General features: G+C 50.4%; 2 protein-coding genes across 3 annotated transcripts in view; both read right to left on the bottom strand.

Annotated features, from left to right (window-relative positions):
* Positions 1-8,502, bottom strand: part of TBCD (tubulin folding cofactor D) — a 155,617-nt gene extending 147,115 nt beyond the window's left edge. For both annotated transcript variants that reach the window (XM_039226427.1, XM_039226428.1), the window contains exons 1-3: positions 8,208-8,502; positions 6,878-6,928; positions 434-531 (exon numbers count right to left, since the gene is read on the bottom strand). In XM_039226427.1, coding sequence (XP_039082358.1) covers positions 434-531; positions 6,878-6,928; positions 8,208-8,391 — 333 coding nt within the window. In that variant the 5' untranslated portion in view covers positions 8,392-8,502. The remainder of the gene's footprint in view (positions 1-433; positions 532-6,877; positions 6,929-8,207) is intronic.
* Positions 8,503-10,163: 1,661 nt separating this feature from the next.
* FN3K (fructosamine 3 kinase) overlaps positions 10,164-16,795 on the bottom strand; it is a 10,503-nt gene continuing 3,871 nt past the window's right edge. The window contains exons 3-6 of the mRNA XM_039226214.1: positions 16,105-16,196; positions 15,422-15,504; positions 11,448-11,570; positions 10,164-10,608 (exon numbers count right to left, since the gene is read on the bottom strand). Coding sequence (XP_039082145.1) covers positions 10,270-10,608; positions 11,448-11,570; positions 15,422-15,504; positions 16,105-16,196 — 637 coding nt within the window. The 3' untranslated portion in view covers positions 10,164-10,269. The remainder of the gene's footprint in view (positions 10,609-11,447; positions 11,571-15,421; positions 15,505-16,104; positions 16,197-16,795) is intronic.

The raw sequence follows: 16,795 nt of genomic DNA, 5'->3' as shown, positions 1-16,795 counted from the left end.
CAGAATATTAGGCCCCACCCCAAACCTGCTTACTCAGAATCCACATTTTAACAAGATCCCCAGGAAATTCATCTGCATGTTCAAGTCTGAGAAGCACTTCAATTTTCACCAAGCTTGTCTACTTTTTCCTTGTAAGAAACTTTCTGAATTACTCATCTATCTCTCTTCCTCCCCCTCCTCTCCTCTCCTCCATTCCCCCCCTCCTTCTTCCCTAGGTAGTGCCTGATCTATTCAAATGCAAGATGCTAAATATCTCAGACAGGGTTTCAGCCAAAGGACCCCAGAACCACTATCATTAACATCTGATCCCCAACATGTGTTAAAAGAATGAAACCCACAACTTATATGTAAGAACCATCTTTCCTAAAAAATGTAATTTCCGAACAAAGTACATACGTGTTCTGTCCACTATAAAGCGCTATGTAAATGTTACCTTGGTGATGATGTAAAGAAATTTAAAAGCCAGATGTATGAGGTCAGCTGGAGATGTCTTATCTTGCACTATATCCAACAACAAGTTCATCATCCATTCTAGGAAAAAAACATGCAAAACATTTACTATAAAATTAAATATTAATGATATTAAAACATTAATATGATATTAAAATGCCAGAAGAAAAAAGGATTTATTTATAAATGTAAAAGTGGATCAAGATTAGTAAATCTATATAATCCAAGTATTGATAGGGCACCTAGGTGGCTCAGTCGGGTAAGCGTCCAACTTCAGCTCAGGTCATGATCTCGCGGTTCGTGGGTTCAAGTCCTGCATCAAGTTCTGTGCTGACAGCTCAGAGCCTGGAGCCTGTTTCAGATTCTGTGAGTGTATCTCTCTCTACCCCTCCTCCACTCATTCTCTGTCTCTCTCTGTCTCAAAAATAAATAAAACTATGAAAAAAAATTTTTTTTAAATAATAATCCAAGTATCGATAGAAATGAGGAAAAACATTTCATTTTTAGAGAGAGAGTACACACACAAGCGCAAGTAGGGGAGGGAGCAGAGGGGGAGGGAGAGAGAGAATCTTACACAGGTTCCACGATCAGCACGATCAGAGCCTGCCGTGGGGCTCAATCCCATGACTCTGGGGTCACGACCTGAGCCAAACTAAGAGTCAGATGCTCAACTGAGACACTCAGGAGACCCAAAAAACATTTTTATCTTAACAGTTTCTAAAAGGGCACAGAATTAATACAACATTCATCCTTGCTTTTAAAAAGCAGGAGGGCACTTAAAATAAAATTGGGGGGAGGGGGCACCTGGGTGGCTGAGTCGGTTAAGCATCCAACTTCAGCTCAGGTCATGGTCTCACAGTTTGTGGGTTCGGGGCCCACATCAGGCTCTGCGCTGACAGTTCAGAGCCTGGAGCCTGCTTCCTATTCTGTCTCCTCTCCCTGCCCCTCCCCTGTACTCACTCACTCTCTCTCAAAAATAAACTTAAAAAAAAAATTCTCTTTCTCTCCCCCCAACTCCTGCCCCTATGCCCCTCTCCTCCACCGCTTTCTCTCAAAAAAAAAAAGAAAAAAATTTTTTCTAATTTTTAAAATGTTAATTGGAAGAAAAGCCATACCAAGCAATCATAAGTTATAAGAAAGCCTGAGCTGGGGCACCTGGGTGGCTCAGTCAGTTAAGCATCAAACCCTTGATTTCAGCTCAGGGATTTTGGCTCAGGTGATGATCTCACAGTTCATGAGTTCAAGCCCCACATCGTGCTCTACACTGACAGCATGGAGCAAGCTTGGGATTCTCTCACACTTCCTCTCTCTCTCTGTCCCTTCCCCTGTTGATATATGCATTCTTTCCGTCTCTTTCTCTCTAAATAAACTTAAAAAAAAAAAAAAAGCTAGAGCAACTACATCAGTATCAGACAAAGCATATTTCAGAACAAGTAATATTACACAGATAAAGAGAACATTTCACAATGTAAGGGTCAATTAATCATGAAGACTCAAGACTCCTATAACCATATACACCAAATTACAGAGCCAAATTGAGAGAGCAGAAAGGGAAAAGAAAAATTTATCACTGTAGTTACAGATTTCAATACTCTCAGGAATTGATGAACAAGTGGGAAAAAAAATCAATATGGATATAAAAGGCCTAAATGACAGTATGAATCACCTTACCTAAATGACACAGGGCACTCTACCCAACATCAGCAGAAGGGACATTCCTCTCAAGCATACAAAGAACTTTCAACAAAACAGACCCTATGCTGGGCCATAAGTCTTAATAAATGTAAAAGATTGCAATTCACATCTAAGGAATGCGGAGTAAAACTGTAACAATATACCACTACATTCCCACAAAAATTTAGGCTACAATCACCATGACTGACAATACTAAGTGATGATGAGGATGCAGGACAACTGGAATTCTCAGATTGTTGGCTGAAATATAAAATGGCACTACCTTTATGAAAACAGTACAGCAATGAATCATAAGAGTTTATCATAAAAATCACATATTTACTATAAAACCCAGCAATTCCACCCTTACAGATTTACCCAAAAGAAATGAAAACACATGTCCACCCAAAAAACTGTCTGCAAATGTCACAACAGCATTAATAACAGCCCCAAACTGGAGACAACCCAAATGTCCATCAACAGGTCAAAGGATAAACAAATTGCAGTTCAACAGAAAAAGAGCAAAATACTAAAATATGTAATATGAAGAAGTCTTAAGAATATTATCTTAGGGGCACCTGAGTGGCTCAGTCAGTTGGGTGTCCGACTTCAGCTCAAGTCATGACCTTGCAGTTTATGAGTTCAAGCCCCGCATCAGGCTCTATGCTGACAGCACAGAGCTTGGAGCCTGCTTCAGATTCTATGTCTCCTCTCTCTACCCCTCCCCCACTCATGTTCTGTCTCTCTGACTCTCAAAACTGAATAAATGTTAAAAAAAAATTTTTAAGATTATTTTTAATGTTTTACTTATTTCTGAGAGAGACAGAGACAGCACGAGCAGGGGAGGGTCAGAGAGAGAGGGAGACCCAGAATCCGAAGCAGGCTCCAGGCTCTGAGCTAGCTGTCAGCACAGAGCCCGACATGGGGCTCGAACCCACAAGCCATGAGATCATGACCTGAGCCGAAGTCAGATGCCCAACCGACTGAGCCACCCAGGCACCCCTAAAGATTATTATTTTAACCGGGGCACCTGAGTGGCCCAGTCGGTTGGGCGTCCGACTTCAGCTCAGGTTATGATCTCATGGTCTGTGAGTTCGAGCCCCACGTCGGGCTCTGTGCTGTCAGCTCAGAGCCTCAAGGCTGCTTCGGATTCTGGGTCTCCCTCTCTCTCTGCCCCTCCCCCCACTCATGCTCTGTCTCTGTCTCAAAAACGAATAAATGTTAAAAAAAAAATTATTTTAACAAAAGAAGCCAGAGTAAATAAAGTAGGTCAGTGGGTGCCCAGGGCCAAGATGAGGGTGACTAACTGCAAAGGGACAGTTAACCTCTTGGGATGAGAGAAATGTTCTGCACCTTGATACTGGGGGAGGTGCATACGTTTGTTAAGTGTCTGACTTCGGCTCAGGTCATGATCTCACAATTCCTGGGTTCGAGCCTCGCGTCGGGCTCTGTGCTGACAGCCAGCTCAGAGCCTGGAGCCTGCTTCGGATTCTGTATCTCCCTCTCTCTGACCCTCCCCTGCTCACACTGTCTGCCTCTCTCTCTCTCTCTCTCTCTCTCAGAAATAAGTAAAAAAAACATTTAAAAAAAGTTAAAAAAAAAACACACTGTTTAAAGGAAGAATGAAAGTGTATAACAACCGATAGAATGAAAGTGTATAATGACCTATAAAGAAATCAAGCTAGCATTATTTACAAACTATATAATTATTTACCTGCTTAGAAAACCCAAAGAAACTGAAATATTAGTAAAGTATTTCATTACATAGCGAACTTTAAACATTAGACAGAGTTAAAGAAGTCAGTCACAAAAGATCTATTGTCTAGAGTGCCTGGGTGGCTCAGTTGGTTAAGCGGTTAAGCATTTGACTTCGGCTCAGGTCATGATCTCATGGTTTGTCAGTCTGAGCCCCACATGGGGCTCTCTGCTGTCAGCACAGAGCCCACTTCAGATCCTCTGTCCACTCTCTCTCTGTCCCACCCCCTCTTGCACATGTGCACTGTCTCTCAAAAATTAATAAATATATTTTTTTTAAAAATCAGAGCTTGGGTGGCTCAGTCAGTTAAGGATCCAACTTCGGTTCAGGTCATGATCTCATAGTTTGTGAGCTTTAAGCCCGCTTTGGGATCTGCTCTGACAGCTGGGAGCCTAGAGCCTGATTCAGATTCTGTGTCTCCTCTCTCTCTCTCTGTCCCTCCCCTGCTCACACTCGTGCGTGCACACGCGCTCTCTCTCTCTCTCTCTCCCCCCCCAAAATAAACATTTAAAAAAGAAACTTAAAATAAAATTTAAAATTTTTTAAATTTTTAAAAATTTTTTTGAATAAAATCTTTTAAAAAAAACAAAAAAACAAAAGACATATTGTCTGACTCCATTATATGAAATGCTCATGAGCATGTATATGAAATTCAGAGACAGAAAACAGATTAGCAGTTCCCAGGAACTGGCAGGAGAGCAGGCATAGGGGGTAGGGGTCAGTTGATGGATATGGGCTTCTTCTGGGGGTGACAAACGTTAGGGAATCACCTAACATTAGGGCTACATGACTCTGTGATTTACTAAAACCCAGTGAAGTATGCACACAAGAGGGTGAACTCGATGGCGCGTAAGTTACACCTCACCTCATGGGCACGAGTGGCTTTCATCCCAGAGCAAAACTCAACAACCTACTTAGGGCAAGTGAAGCGGTCTCCAGAGGAAACGTGAGCCCCCAGATACAGGAAGGCTTCATCCTGGCATCTGGAACATCCCCAGTGTGGTAGAAAACTCAACCAACTCACGTGCTCCCAGAGAAAAATCTGTTCATCTGCTCACCACACTGCTCCAAATGGAGCTGCCTGACAGACCCCGTTCAGGACAGGTCTAGCTGAAAACACTCCAACTTACAAAATAGAAGTAGAGGAGCCCTCAACTGCATCCGTTTGGTCTTAAATATGGAGAGAAACAGTACCATGAAAAGACCAAATTACACACAAAAGCCAATGCCAGAGAAAAGAAGTGAACTTGAGGGAATGGCAGGAACAGTCAGAACGGGGCTCCCAGGGACCCCGAAAGCCAGCACAGACATTCCACGAGAACAGAGACCAGAAAAGCAGACTATTCCACATGCTTATCTCAGCAACCCTCACCCCCCAAGTCCCAGTAAAACGAAATAAAGAGACAAATCCACAAAGAAAAAAAGAAAAAGAAACAACAGCCAAGAGATGCCAGCTGTGACTTGGAAACTGGACGGTGGCAGGGAAACCTGTGCTAAATGGAACAGCCCAGCAGTGAGAGCCGAGGTGCCGGGAACCGGCCAGCGCGGGACATGGGAAGGGCTGCAAACAGGCGGTGCTCTAAGGGGCCCCAGCCCCTTGCCCACGTAGGCAGACCAGAGGTGTACCTCTCTAGGCTGCTGAATCCCAAAGCCATTTAGCCACGTTTGGGGGGGGGGGGGGTTGCCAAATAAAAAAAAATTTTTTTTAACTTTTTAGGGGCGCCTGGTGGCTCAGTTGGTTGAGCATCCGACTTTGGCTCAGGTCATGGTCTCACGGTTCATGGGTTTGAGCCCCGCGTCAAGCTCTGTGCTGACAGCTAGCTCAGAGCCTGGAGCCTGTTTCAGATTCTGCATCTCCCTCTCTCTCTGACCCTCCCCTGTTCACGCTGTCTCTCTCTCAGAAATGACCAGTGACACACCTGGTCATTTCGGAGTTCCCTGCTCCGAAGGATGCCAAGTGTTCAGACTCACATTCAGACCGTCCAGCTAAGGCCCAGCATGAGAGAAAAGGCCTAGAACAAGTCACACTCTTCTAAGATGTCAAGTTCTAGAAACTTTCAGCAGCAAAAAAGGCTCCTGAAGAAAAAACTTGGACTCGGTAACAGTGGGTGAGGGAACCATGCTTTCTGTCTTCACCCAGCCAAGATATCAACCAAGGATGAAATTGCACTTTTTCTGCCTGAGACAGGGGAGAGCTCAGAAAGCATACCTTGCACAAAACCTGTGTGTTACCTGGAGAGGAAAACAGCAGCACACACAGCACCAGCCCACTTTTTAAAAAGCACTTATGTGTACACTAAAGCTAACACTTAATGCCTCACTTGGCAACGTATAAAGTTTCAACAGCCCTGTGAGGCAGGTAGTGCTAAAAATCCCCATTTTACAGGCAAGGAAACTGAGGCCAGAGCAAAGGAGTGGTTGCACCGAGAAGCAAATCCAGGGCTCCTGCACCTAGCCCCCAGCCCGAGCTGCCTTTCAATTTAAGTTACTGTTGCTACCTTCCTTGAAGTGTTACTTTGCATATAAAAGAAAGAAAAAAATGTCATCAGTATGAAACAAGACAAAAACAAAGGACACCCGTGCTGACAGTGCAGAGCCTACTTGGATCTTGTCTTTCTACTTGGATCCTTTTTGAGATCCTGTCTCTCAAAAATAAATACACATAAAAAATAATAATAATGAAAAACAAAAGAAACAAAGTCACTGCCCTTATACCGTGTTAAGGAAACCAAACCTCACTGTCTCCATCTACAGATAATTCATCATCCTTCCACAGTGATCCCCATAAAGCACTGGGTGCTATCTAACAAAATGTGCCTGGAAAACAGATGAAAATACACACAACCAGGGATGCTTAGACCCTGCAAGCAAAAAAGCCCGGGCACTTCATCCCGATACCCTCTGCTGGCAAGCACACAGCCAGCGCCCCACACAAAGGCATTTGTGACCATCTGTAATTGGATGGTGAACACCAGCATGACCAGCCCCTGTTCTTACCAAGGTGTGGGTCCAACAGATGAGGCTGCTCCTGGTACTTGTCCATTATTACTAAAAAGGAAAACACAAGGATTAACATCGCTGAGGCAAATAAGCACACGAGTCCCAGAAATCCTCAGTTTCTCCTCACTGGCTTCTATGGTGCTCCTAGGGCACAGACCAAAGGGCAGCTCCCCACCACCGCCCGCCTGCCCACCCCAGTGCAGCTGCTGTCCTGACCCCTAGGGCAGCTCCCCACCACCGCCCACCTGCCCACCTCAGTGTGGCCGCTGTCCTGGCCCCACGCTGTATGCACAGCACACCTTCTCTGGAGTCTCCTTCCCCACCTCCTCTGAACCCTTCTTTGCTCCTTCTTTCAGTCAGAAGCCAATTTCTCCCCTTCATCAAACAAAGACCTGTCCCCACTCTCTTCTCCCCCCACCCACACCCAACCCTTCAGACCCCAGGCAGCCAGGTTTCTACTCCTTCCAGCAGTTGGCACAGCACCTGTCAAATCTAGTGGCCACTTGGCCTATGACAGTGGTCACCGGCCACACACCTGCACATGTGACAAGATCCCAGGAAGGGGAAAGCAGGCCTCGCCGGTCCCTGGATATGCACCGCACCCTCAGAACAGTCGTGCGCACAAGATCTTGTTTTTGCTACCTCCCTTCACGGCCAAAGAAACAGACTCAAACCAATGAGACAACGTGCCCAAGCGGCACGCGGGACGTAAGCTCGGTGCGTGTCGCCAGAGCACATGCTTGGTCCAGGCAGCCGCTCTCCCAGAGTCAGAGGGCCGTCCTTACAAACCACGGAAGACAAAACCATGCCGAAACTGGGGGAGCAGCAAGGGCCCAGAGATGGCTTTCCTGAACTACAGAAGCCTGGCTACCTAGCGATGGGGCCCCAGGGAGTCATTTACCAGCTGCTCACGAGACCGCAAAGGTCTAAGCTGGGAGAGCTGGCACTGACAGGTGACCAACCGCACGCACAACCCACCACCGCACCCCGCCCGGAGCCGGGCCGCGCCCGAGCGGCTGCCTCTCCGGGCGGGGTCGGAGCCGCTTTGTCTGCGGTGCGCGGGTCCCCAGCTGCTCCTCCTCTCCCGCCCTCCCGGCCCGCACGGCCGCCCCGGCGAGGTCCACGCCGGCGTCCGCAGGCGGACCCGCACACCCCCCTCCAAGGACAGGCGGGAAAAGCAGGGCCCCGGCGCCTTCAGGTGACGCCGCCCTCGAACACAGGCCCGGCTCCCGCAGGGGTGCGGCAGGGGGCACCATCGCACGGGAAGAGCAGCAGCTGCGACCCGAGAGCGTGCACACAGGCCGCCGGTCCCGGGCAGCACGCGCACCTCGGAACCGCTCCAGGGCGCCTTCCCGGGCCGCACGGTCGCCGAGCACCGCCCGCAGGCGGCCGAGCAGCGCGCGTGTCTCCGCGCTCTCTCCGAACGACTCGAGGGCGCCGCCGCGGGCCAGCGCCTCGTCCTCCGCCCGGTCCTCCGGCGCGCCCGCGGCCGGCTCCTCGCCCAGGGCCATCCTCGACGCCCCGAACCGCGCCCGCGGACTCGAAGCGCGACCCCGCCGCAGCAGCGGGACGGGGGACGCCGGGGGATGCAGGCAGCAAGACTACGGCTGAGGCAGAGGGGGCGGCTACCGACGCTGGCCCCGCCCTGTGACCTCCGACCTCGCTCCTCGGCCCCGTACGGAGCGCGCCGGCCGCCAAAATAGTGCGCACGGAGGCGGGGCCGGGCCCAGTGAGGCGGGGCCCGCGTGAGGGGAGCCTGGGTCTCGCGAAGCCAGGAAAGCCGGGGGGCGGAGCCTGCCGCGCAGTCTGGGGGCGGGGCCAGGGAGGAGGCAGGGCGGGGTCTGAGGTTGTGGGTGGGATGCGGGCGCGGTGTGTGGGAGGTGTGGGGGCAGTCTAAGCTCGTGGGCGGGGTGGGGTTGGGGCAGGGGACGCGGCCCGAGGTCGCTCGTGAGGTTGGGCTAAGGGGGTGGAAATCTGAGCTCGTGGGGGATGGGGACAGAGCCTGTGGGTGGGGCGAGGCGGGGTTGGGGGGGGTAAGCCCCTGAGTTCATGGGTGGGGTGGGGTCTCAGCCTGTGGGTGGGGTCGGCGCGGGGTGGGGTCTGAGCCTGTGGGTGGGGTCTGAGCCTGTGGGTGGGGTCGGCGCGGGGTGGGGTCTGAGCCTGTGGGTGGGGTCGGCGTGGGGTGGGGTCTCAGCCTGTGGGTGGGGTCGGCGTGCGGTGGGGTCTGAGCCCGTGGGTGGGGTCGGCGTGGGGTGGGGTCTGAGCCCGTGGGTGTGGCCGGGCAGGGGGGCGGGGGGGGTCCGAACTCTAGGGCGGGGGCGGGATCAGAGCTCGGTGGGGGAAGCCTGAATCCGTGGTGGGAGGGGCGCAGTGGCCTGCGCCAGGCGTCGGGGTCTCGGCCGGCCGGGTCCCCGGAGGAGATCCAGGCCCCATCCCCCACGTGGGACCAGCCCCCTCCTCTCGTCGCACTGTCCCGTCCCACAAACCTGGGTTCTGGGATAAAGGCGGTTTCTGGTTTGAAATACCACTTGTACGGAAGGACGCCTCTGGGCGTCTTTCTACAAAGTCTTAACTTTGAGGCCCGCTAGACAGTCTCAGAAAAGAGAAATTTGGGCGCCCCTATCACCGGGAAATTGGTAATTTTGCAAGGAGTAATAAAGGCCTGGTCTCCTCTCCAGCCACGCACTGTGCATGGCCAGTGCCCTGCAGCCCCTGCCCTGACATGGCTTGCCCTGGACCCTCCCTTCAAGGATGACAGTCACGACACCCCCAACCAACTGGCCACCCCAGCCGCCTGACCACAGTGGACACCCACTGCCCAAGGCTCTCCCCCTACCCTCACCCCCTTTTTATCCAGCAGAAAACACTCCAGCTGAAAAATGCAGTGCAGAAGCAGGGCTGGGCAGTGGCTGCCGTCCAAATGCAGGGTCCCCACAATATTGAGGGCCTTTCTTTCCATCTGTCCCACCTCAGTAGCGGGGGCACTCAGAGCCCCACTCAGCCGCAGAGGTGCTGCTGAAGAGGTGAGACCATCTCCTGGCCTCTAACTCTGCCTGAGCCAGAAACAGGAGCCCTGAGTCCACAGAGAGATGTGACCCCAACTTCCACCTAAGCAAATCCCAGATCTGTGTGTTTCTATACCATCATGAAAATATCCAAGTTCCCCCCAGATCATGATTCATAATGAGGCTGTTGGAAATCTGTCAGGTGCTCTGGGCCCTCTGTAAACTAGCCCAACTGCATGGAGGATGGAGACACAGGTGAACTAAAACACACACAGCCATTCCACCCTGAAACCCACCCGGACTTTATTAGTACCTGAAGCCATCTCTGGTGTTGCTACCCAGAGTTATTCACTAAGCAGGGAGGCAGGGGACGCAGGCTCGCTGCTACTTGAGAAGCTTCCTCATAGTGCCCAGGGACGGGCTCCTGTACTGCAACCCAAAGTGGTTCCAGTGATTTAGGTAGTTAAAGAGCTGATAGAGCAGCAGCCGCTTGTCAAACCCTGGAGCCTTGGGGATCTTCCGGTGGTAGGCAGTGAAGAAGGATCTAGGAAACCCCCCGAACATCAAAGCAATTGCCAGTTCAAACTCAGAATGTCCATAGAAGGAAGCTGGGTCATAAACAATAGGCCCTGAGTCGTCCTCAGCCACGTTTCCTGACCAGAGATCCCCATGAAGAAGGGCAGGGACGATCTCTAGACCACAAAACAGATCCGGGATCTTCACCTAAGAAAACAATTATTGTGCACAGTTATCCTGGGACTATAAGCCTCTTCACCCAATACTTGGAAATAAGGCAGAGACGACCTCGTGTTTGTTCAGGGTCCAACCACAGCCCAGTCTACCAAGCCCAGAGATGAGGATCGTCTGAGTCCAGGAGAATGCAACATCATTGTACTATTGACTAATTTAGGTCCGGAAACTCCACAGCACTAATGACTCCCATATAACAGAAACCTCCATGGACATGGTCCTGTAGAATATGAACCATATAACCTGAGAGGAAGTTTTTTTACCGGGAGTAACTTAGCAAACTTTCTTCACTGTTCTTTAATTTCACAACACACCTATGTCTGCACCTGTTCTATATACTACTGGTTATTTCCTTAATGAGTTAAATTTCACCCTCGAATGACACACAAATTCTGTTTTGAGCATTTTGAGAGTTATATTTTCAAACTAGTTACTCTGGGGCATCTGCTGCCCATATCTCTAAGAAGTGAGACATTCGTGCTTTGGAAAAGAAGGAAGAACAGGGTAAGAGTGGATAAGAAAGCAATAGTAAAGGCCACCATTTATGAGCCAGGCACCTATGTTTCACGTGAGCAAAGTTTGAGGTTAAGTACTTGGTGACCCAGCCAGTGAAAGTTGTACTCAGGGGCCAAGTATGCCCTCAGGTACCTTCCCCTTCCCAGTTTCCCCATCAGACCGATCGTCAGGCACTTGTGTCCACGCTTGACCAGCTCTGCTCCATGGCTCCATTCTACCAGAGGGCTCCACACCAATGCAGTGGGCTCATAAGAGAACAGCTCCGTCCCTGTCCCAGAGAGGACCTCGGCACCCACCTGTAGCTGTGACCACAGTTCTCGTGCCTCTCGGTCAGCATAGTCCTTTTCAATGAGGTCCAGCTGTGCTTGGAGACGGTGCCGGACAAAGAAGGTCGACCAGTCATCCTGCCACTCATTCACCTGGGCAACAAGGGTCAAGGCTGAGGCTGCTGCAGCCAAGACGGCCCAAACCCCAGCACAACCACTGACAGACACAACAAATGTTCCAGGTAGCCAACAGAGAAGATATGATGGAGTCATTAAAAATAGTCCAAAAGAGGGCATATGAACAGGGAAAAGGGAAACAGAACAGATGGGACAAATAAAAAACAGAAAGTAAAATGACAGATTTACCCCCAGACACATCAATAAGTACATTAAATGCAAAGGGTCTAACTACCTACTTACATGACAGAGATGGGTTGGAAAAATAAAGCAAGACTGGATTCCAAGCTGTGTGCAAGAAATGCACTTTATATATAAAAACAGAAATAGGTTAGAGGTGCCTGGATGGCTCAGTCAGGTAAGCATCCAGCTTTGGCTCAGGTTATCATCTTGCAGTGCAAGAGTTCGAACCCCACGTCGGGCTCTGTGCTCAGAGCCTGGAGCCTGCTTCGGATTCTGTGTCTCCCCTTTCTGCCCCTCCCCTGCTCATGCTCGGTCTCTCTGTCTCTTAATAATAAATAAACATTAAAAAACATTTTAAACATAAATAGGTTAAAAGGATAGAAAACATATGTCATGCTAACACCAGTCAAAAGAAAGCTGAAATGGCTGGGGCGCCTGGGTGGCTCAGTTGGTTGAGCGTCCAACTTCGGCTCAGGTCATGATCTCGCGGTTCGTGGGTTCGAGCCCCGCGTCGGGCTCTGTGCTGACAGCTAGCTCAGAGCGTGGGGACTGTTTCGGATTCTGTGTCTCTCTGTCTCTCTCTGACCCTCCCCTGCTCATGCTGTCTCTCTCTCAGAAATTTAAAAAAAAAAAAAAAAAAAAAACATTAAAAAAATCAGTTCATGCTGGTTTTAAAATAACTTTAAAAAAAGGGAAGCTGAAATGGCTATGTTAGTATCAAACAGCATAGGTTTCAGAGGAGAGAATATCATAAATATAAAGAAGATCATTTCACAATGGAAAGCAAGTTAATTAATGAAGAGGACATCATAACCCTAAATCTCTGTACCCCTAATATATGGCAAACAGGCCCATGAATAGATGTTCCACGTCATTAACCATCAGGGGAAACAGAACATGAGGGACACACCACTGCACACTCACCGGGAGGCTAGAACTTTAAATAACGGAACCAGCCAGACTGGCGAGGGTGTGGAGGGGCTGGGACCCTCACCCACTGCCGGCGGGACTGTTAAATGGCACAGTCACTTGGGAAAGTATTTTTGCAGTTTCTTAAAAAGCTGATTATGAACCTACCATATGACCTGGCCATTTCCCTGCTAGGCAATTACCCAAGATAAATAAATGGAAGTGTGTGTCTACACAAACTCTTATACACAAAGATTCACAGCAGCTCTATTTGTGGAAGCAAAACCTGGAAACTACTCAGATGCCTGTCAGCAGGCAGATGGGTAAACATCCTGGTTCATCTTGGGGAGGAACGGACTCTGAACACTTGCAACACCGTAGATGAATACCATGAAATGATTAAACTGAGTGAAAGAAGCCAGAAAAAAGCACGTACTGTATGATTCCATTTATACTAAGTTCCATGAGATACAGGCTTATATACAGTGACAGAAAGCGGATCCGTGGCGCGCAGGGTCGGGAAAGGGCGGGAGGACGTTTGGGTGATACGCGCCCCAGCTGTAGGGGCTGGTTCACAGGTACCTACGTCTCCCAAAACTCACCACACTGTACAATTTAAATGTGCGTTTTGGGGCGCCTGGGGACTGGCTCAGGTCATGATCCCACAGTTCATGAGTTCAAGCCCCGTGCTGGCTCTGTGCTGACAGCTCGGATTCTGTGTCTCCCTCTCTGCTCGCTCGCTCTCTCTCTCTCTCTCAAAAATAAATATTTTTTACAAATTTTGTTTTTAATGTGCGGTTTATTTCATGTCTATTATACCTTAGTAGAGTTTGGGTACATTGTTTTTTTTGTTTTGTTTTGTTTTAGGATACAGAGCATTACTTTGGGAAACCCTCAGGGGAGAGACTGTTCCGACAGCGTGCGTGCGTGCGTGGCCGAGACCCGCAGACGCGTCTCCCCGGTCAGTGCTGTCAGCCTGGACACACTGTGCTGGGGGCTGTGCTCGCCCAGCCCTGGATTCAGCCCCTTAGTGCTGGGTGTGCCTCAGGCACAGGCGGGGCGCCCTCTCCCCACACAGCCTGAGGCACACAGGGTGGCAGTCCCTCCCTCCCCATCTGCCTGCACAGGCTCCCAGTGTCCATGACTCTGTCTACCTTCTGGAAGACCAGGTCATAAAAGACACAGACTATGTGTTGGGAGACGGCCAGCAGTGCTGACTAGCCCAATGCCTCCCCCTGGACAGAGGGGCGGTAATCCCCTCACCCACCATAAGACAGGACTTTCCCCTGAGCTACCGAAGGCAGGGCCACCTGAGTGCCCTGCCAGTGACCCGGCCTTCGCCTTGACAGAGGGGCGAGGTAGTGAGGTGGCTCAGGCCCACACTCTGAAGCCAGATTCAAATCCTGGCCCTCCACTCACTAGCTGCATGGACTCAGGGCATCGCTTGGCTTCTCTGCACCGAAAGGTGGTCCCAAGAAGGCTTAGCGCACTAGGTGTCTGAGAAGCCCGCTGTTGGGGCTCAAGGTTGCCCCACCACTGGCTGCAACCCCCCAGAGGGGGTTATCCGTCCCAAAGAGCAGGACCCTCCTGGAATTTCTAAGCTGGTCCAAGGTGTTCCATCCATCTGTCGCAGGACAAGGAGGTGGACTAAGTGTCCCCCCACGTCCCTTGCCCCTCCCTGGCCCGTTGCAGCTGAGCTAAACAGGTTCACTGATCCTGGAGTCTAAAGGGGCACACAGGGGCCGCCTGTGTCCCTAATGGGCCAGCCCCATTCTCATCAACTTCACAGGCTGGGGCGCTGCGTGTGATTTCAGTCCTTGGTTCCTGAAAAGTCACTGGGTAACATCAACTGAGTCTTTGGAGAGCCCACAGCTCTTAAACTCAGCGTCTGAAGCAGGACACCAGGCCACATGCAGCCACACCTGCCTGGGACCAGTACAACTGTGCTGGCCACCAGCTCCGGGCCGATGTGTAAGCCCAGGGGAGCGGGCTTCACCAGAGACCTAGGGAGTCCTAACGAGCCTGTAGACCACTGTGCGTGTGGAGTTCTAGGGCCCCCAGATGGGAGGGCTGCCCCGCGGCTGGAATCCCCACATCTGGCTCAGGCTTCCTAAGGGTCTTACCCCACATGACGTCCACAGGGGAGAGACAAACGGCTATCTACTGGATGACTCTGTTACATGAAATGTGCAGAATGGGCAAATCCATTGAGACAGAAGGAGGTGAGTGGTTACCAGGGGCCGAGGGCAGGGAGGGTGGGGAGCGACTGCTAATTAGCATGTGATTTCTTTTGGGGGTGATGAAAATGTTCTGTAATTATACAGTGGTGATGGCTGCACAGCATTGCGAAGATACTAACAACCACTAAATTGTACATTTTGAAATAATGGAGTTTATGTCACGAGAATTACAGAGACCTGAGGTATATGACAGGACTTAATCCCTGACCTCACCTGCTGCCTCACCACCACCCACTTCAGTCCCCACACTCATCACACGACCCCCTGCAGAAAGGCCTTTGCACTACTGTTCCCTCTGCTTGGATGCTCTTCCACTCACCCCACAGCTCAGCTCCGGGCTCTGCCCTCCTCTCCCAGCACCCCCAGCTCACAGTGTGTGTTCAAAAATCAGACAATCTTCCCAGCACCCTGTCACCTACAAGGGACGAGGCGACGGGCACCGGGGCGCTGGGAGTCATCATCAGCTAAGCAGGGACATCTTCCCCAGGCACTCACCTGATGGATGAAGCCACAGAATGTCACCGTGTGGAAGCCGAACTTGCTCACATACTGGGGCTCAGCACGCTCAGTCCTCCGGCCTGTCAGCGGAAAGAGTTCCCGCCTTTCCCTTAGTGCCAGGCCTCAGCAGAGCCCCCTGAGCAGAGGGACAGGCCTGGGCTGCACTGCTCAAACACGGGCCGTCTGAGGGTGCAACAGGTCAGCGCACGGAGCGCCAGGGCCCGCCCACCTCAGGCACACTGGACAACAGGGCTAGCGACTGGGGCTGTGAGCCACCCACCCACTTAACAATCTCATCTTCAAACTGCAGCATTAAGGAAGACGGTATGCAATTCCACCTACTATTAAGACATCATAGGGGCGCCTGGGTGGCTCAGTCGGTTAAGCGTCTGACTTCGGCTCAGGTCGTGATCTCACAGTTCGTGGGTTCAAGCCCTGCATCGAGCTCTGTGCTGACAGCTCAGAGCCTGGTGCCTGGTGCCTGTTTCGGATTCTGTGTCTCCCTCTCCCTCTGCCCCTCTCTCTCTCCCCCGCTTGTGCGCTCTCTCTCTCTCTCTCTCTCAAAAAATAAATTTAAAAAAAAATTAAAAATTAAAAAAAAAAAAAAAAGACATCACCATGGGCACCACCCAGGGTAGGTACACCTGCGTCAGGGGCACACAAAAACCACCGGAACGTACACACTGTGTTCTCCTCCTCCTTCAACTTATCCCTGAGCTTCTGGTTGTAAAGGTGCAAATCCGCCAACTGGTCTCCAAGTTTTGATGCCTGACTGAGGAAAGAGGAAATGCGGCCGATTAAAACAAGAAATAACCACAACTAGTTAGAAGGCTCCACTCTGAGAAATATTTTTAAATACTTTAAAAACTACTTTCCATTCTTTAAAAAGTGAAAAATGGGGGTGCCTGGGTGGCTTAGTCGGTTAAGCATCCGACTTTCGCTTAGGTCATGATCTCGCGGTTCGTGGGTTCGAGCCCCGCGTCGGGCTCTGTGCTGACTGCCAGCTCAGAGCCTGGAGCCTGTTTCAGAGTCTGTGTCTCCCTCTCTCTCTGACCCTCCCCTGTTCACGCTGTCTCTCTCTATCCTAGAAATAAAATAAAAATATTAAAAATAAATAAATAAATAAATAAAATAGAAAGTGAAAAATGAACTGCAGGCCATGACCTTTTCTGAAAAACAAAATAGCATAAAATCACAAGCGGGGGTGGGTGGGTGGCCATCAACAGAAGCCTTAGGAGTGCTGGCAATGGAGGAGGTTTAAAAAGGTTTAAAAAGTTGTTAAGGAAAGACTAGCTCAGAAGGTTTGTAAAACAAATGTAAATCACATATAAAAAACAGACTTGGGGCGCCTGGGGGCTCAGTCAGATAAGC

The sequence above is a fragment of the Hyaena hyaena genome, unplaced genomic scaffold, assembly GCF_003009895.1.
Source record: "Hyaena hyaena isolate Hyena2069 unplaced genomic scaffold, ASM300989v1 scaffold_21, whole genome shotgun sequence".
NCBI lineage: Eukaryota > Metazoa > Chordata > Mammalia > Carnivora > Hyaenidae > Hyaena > Hyaena hyaena.
Note: the sequence above shows the minus strand (reverse complement) of the source record. Positions and strands in the feature narration are given on the sequence as shown.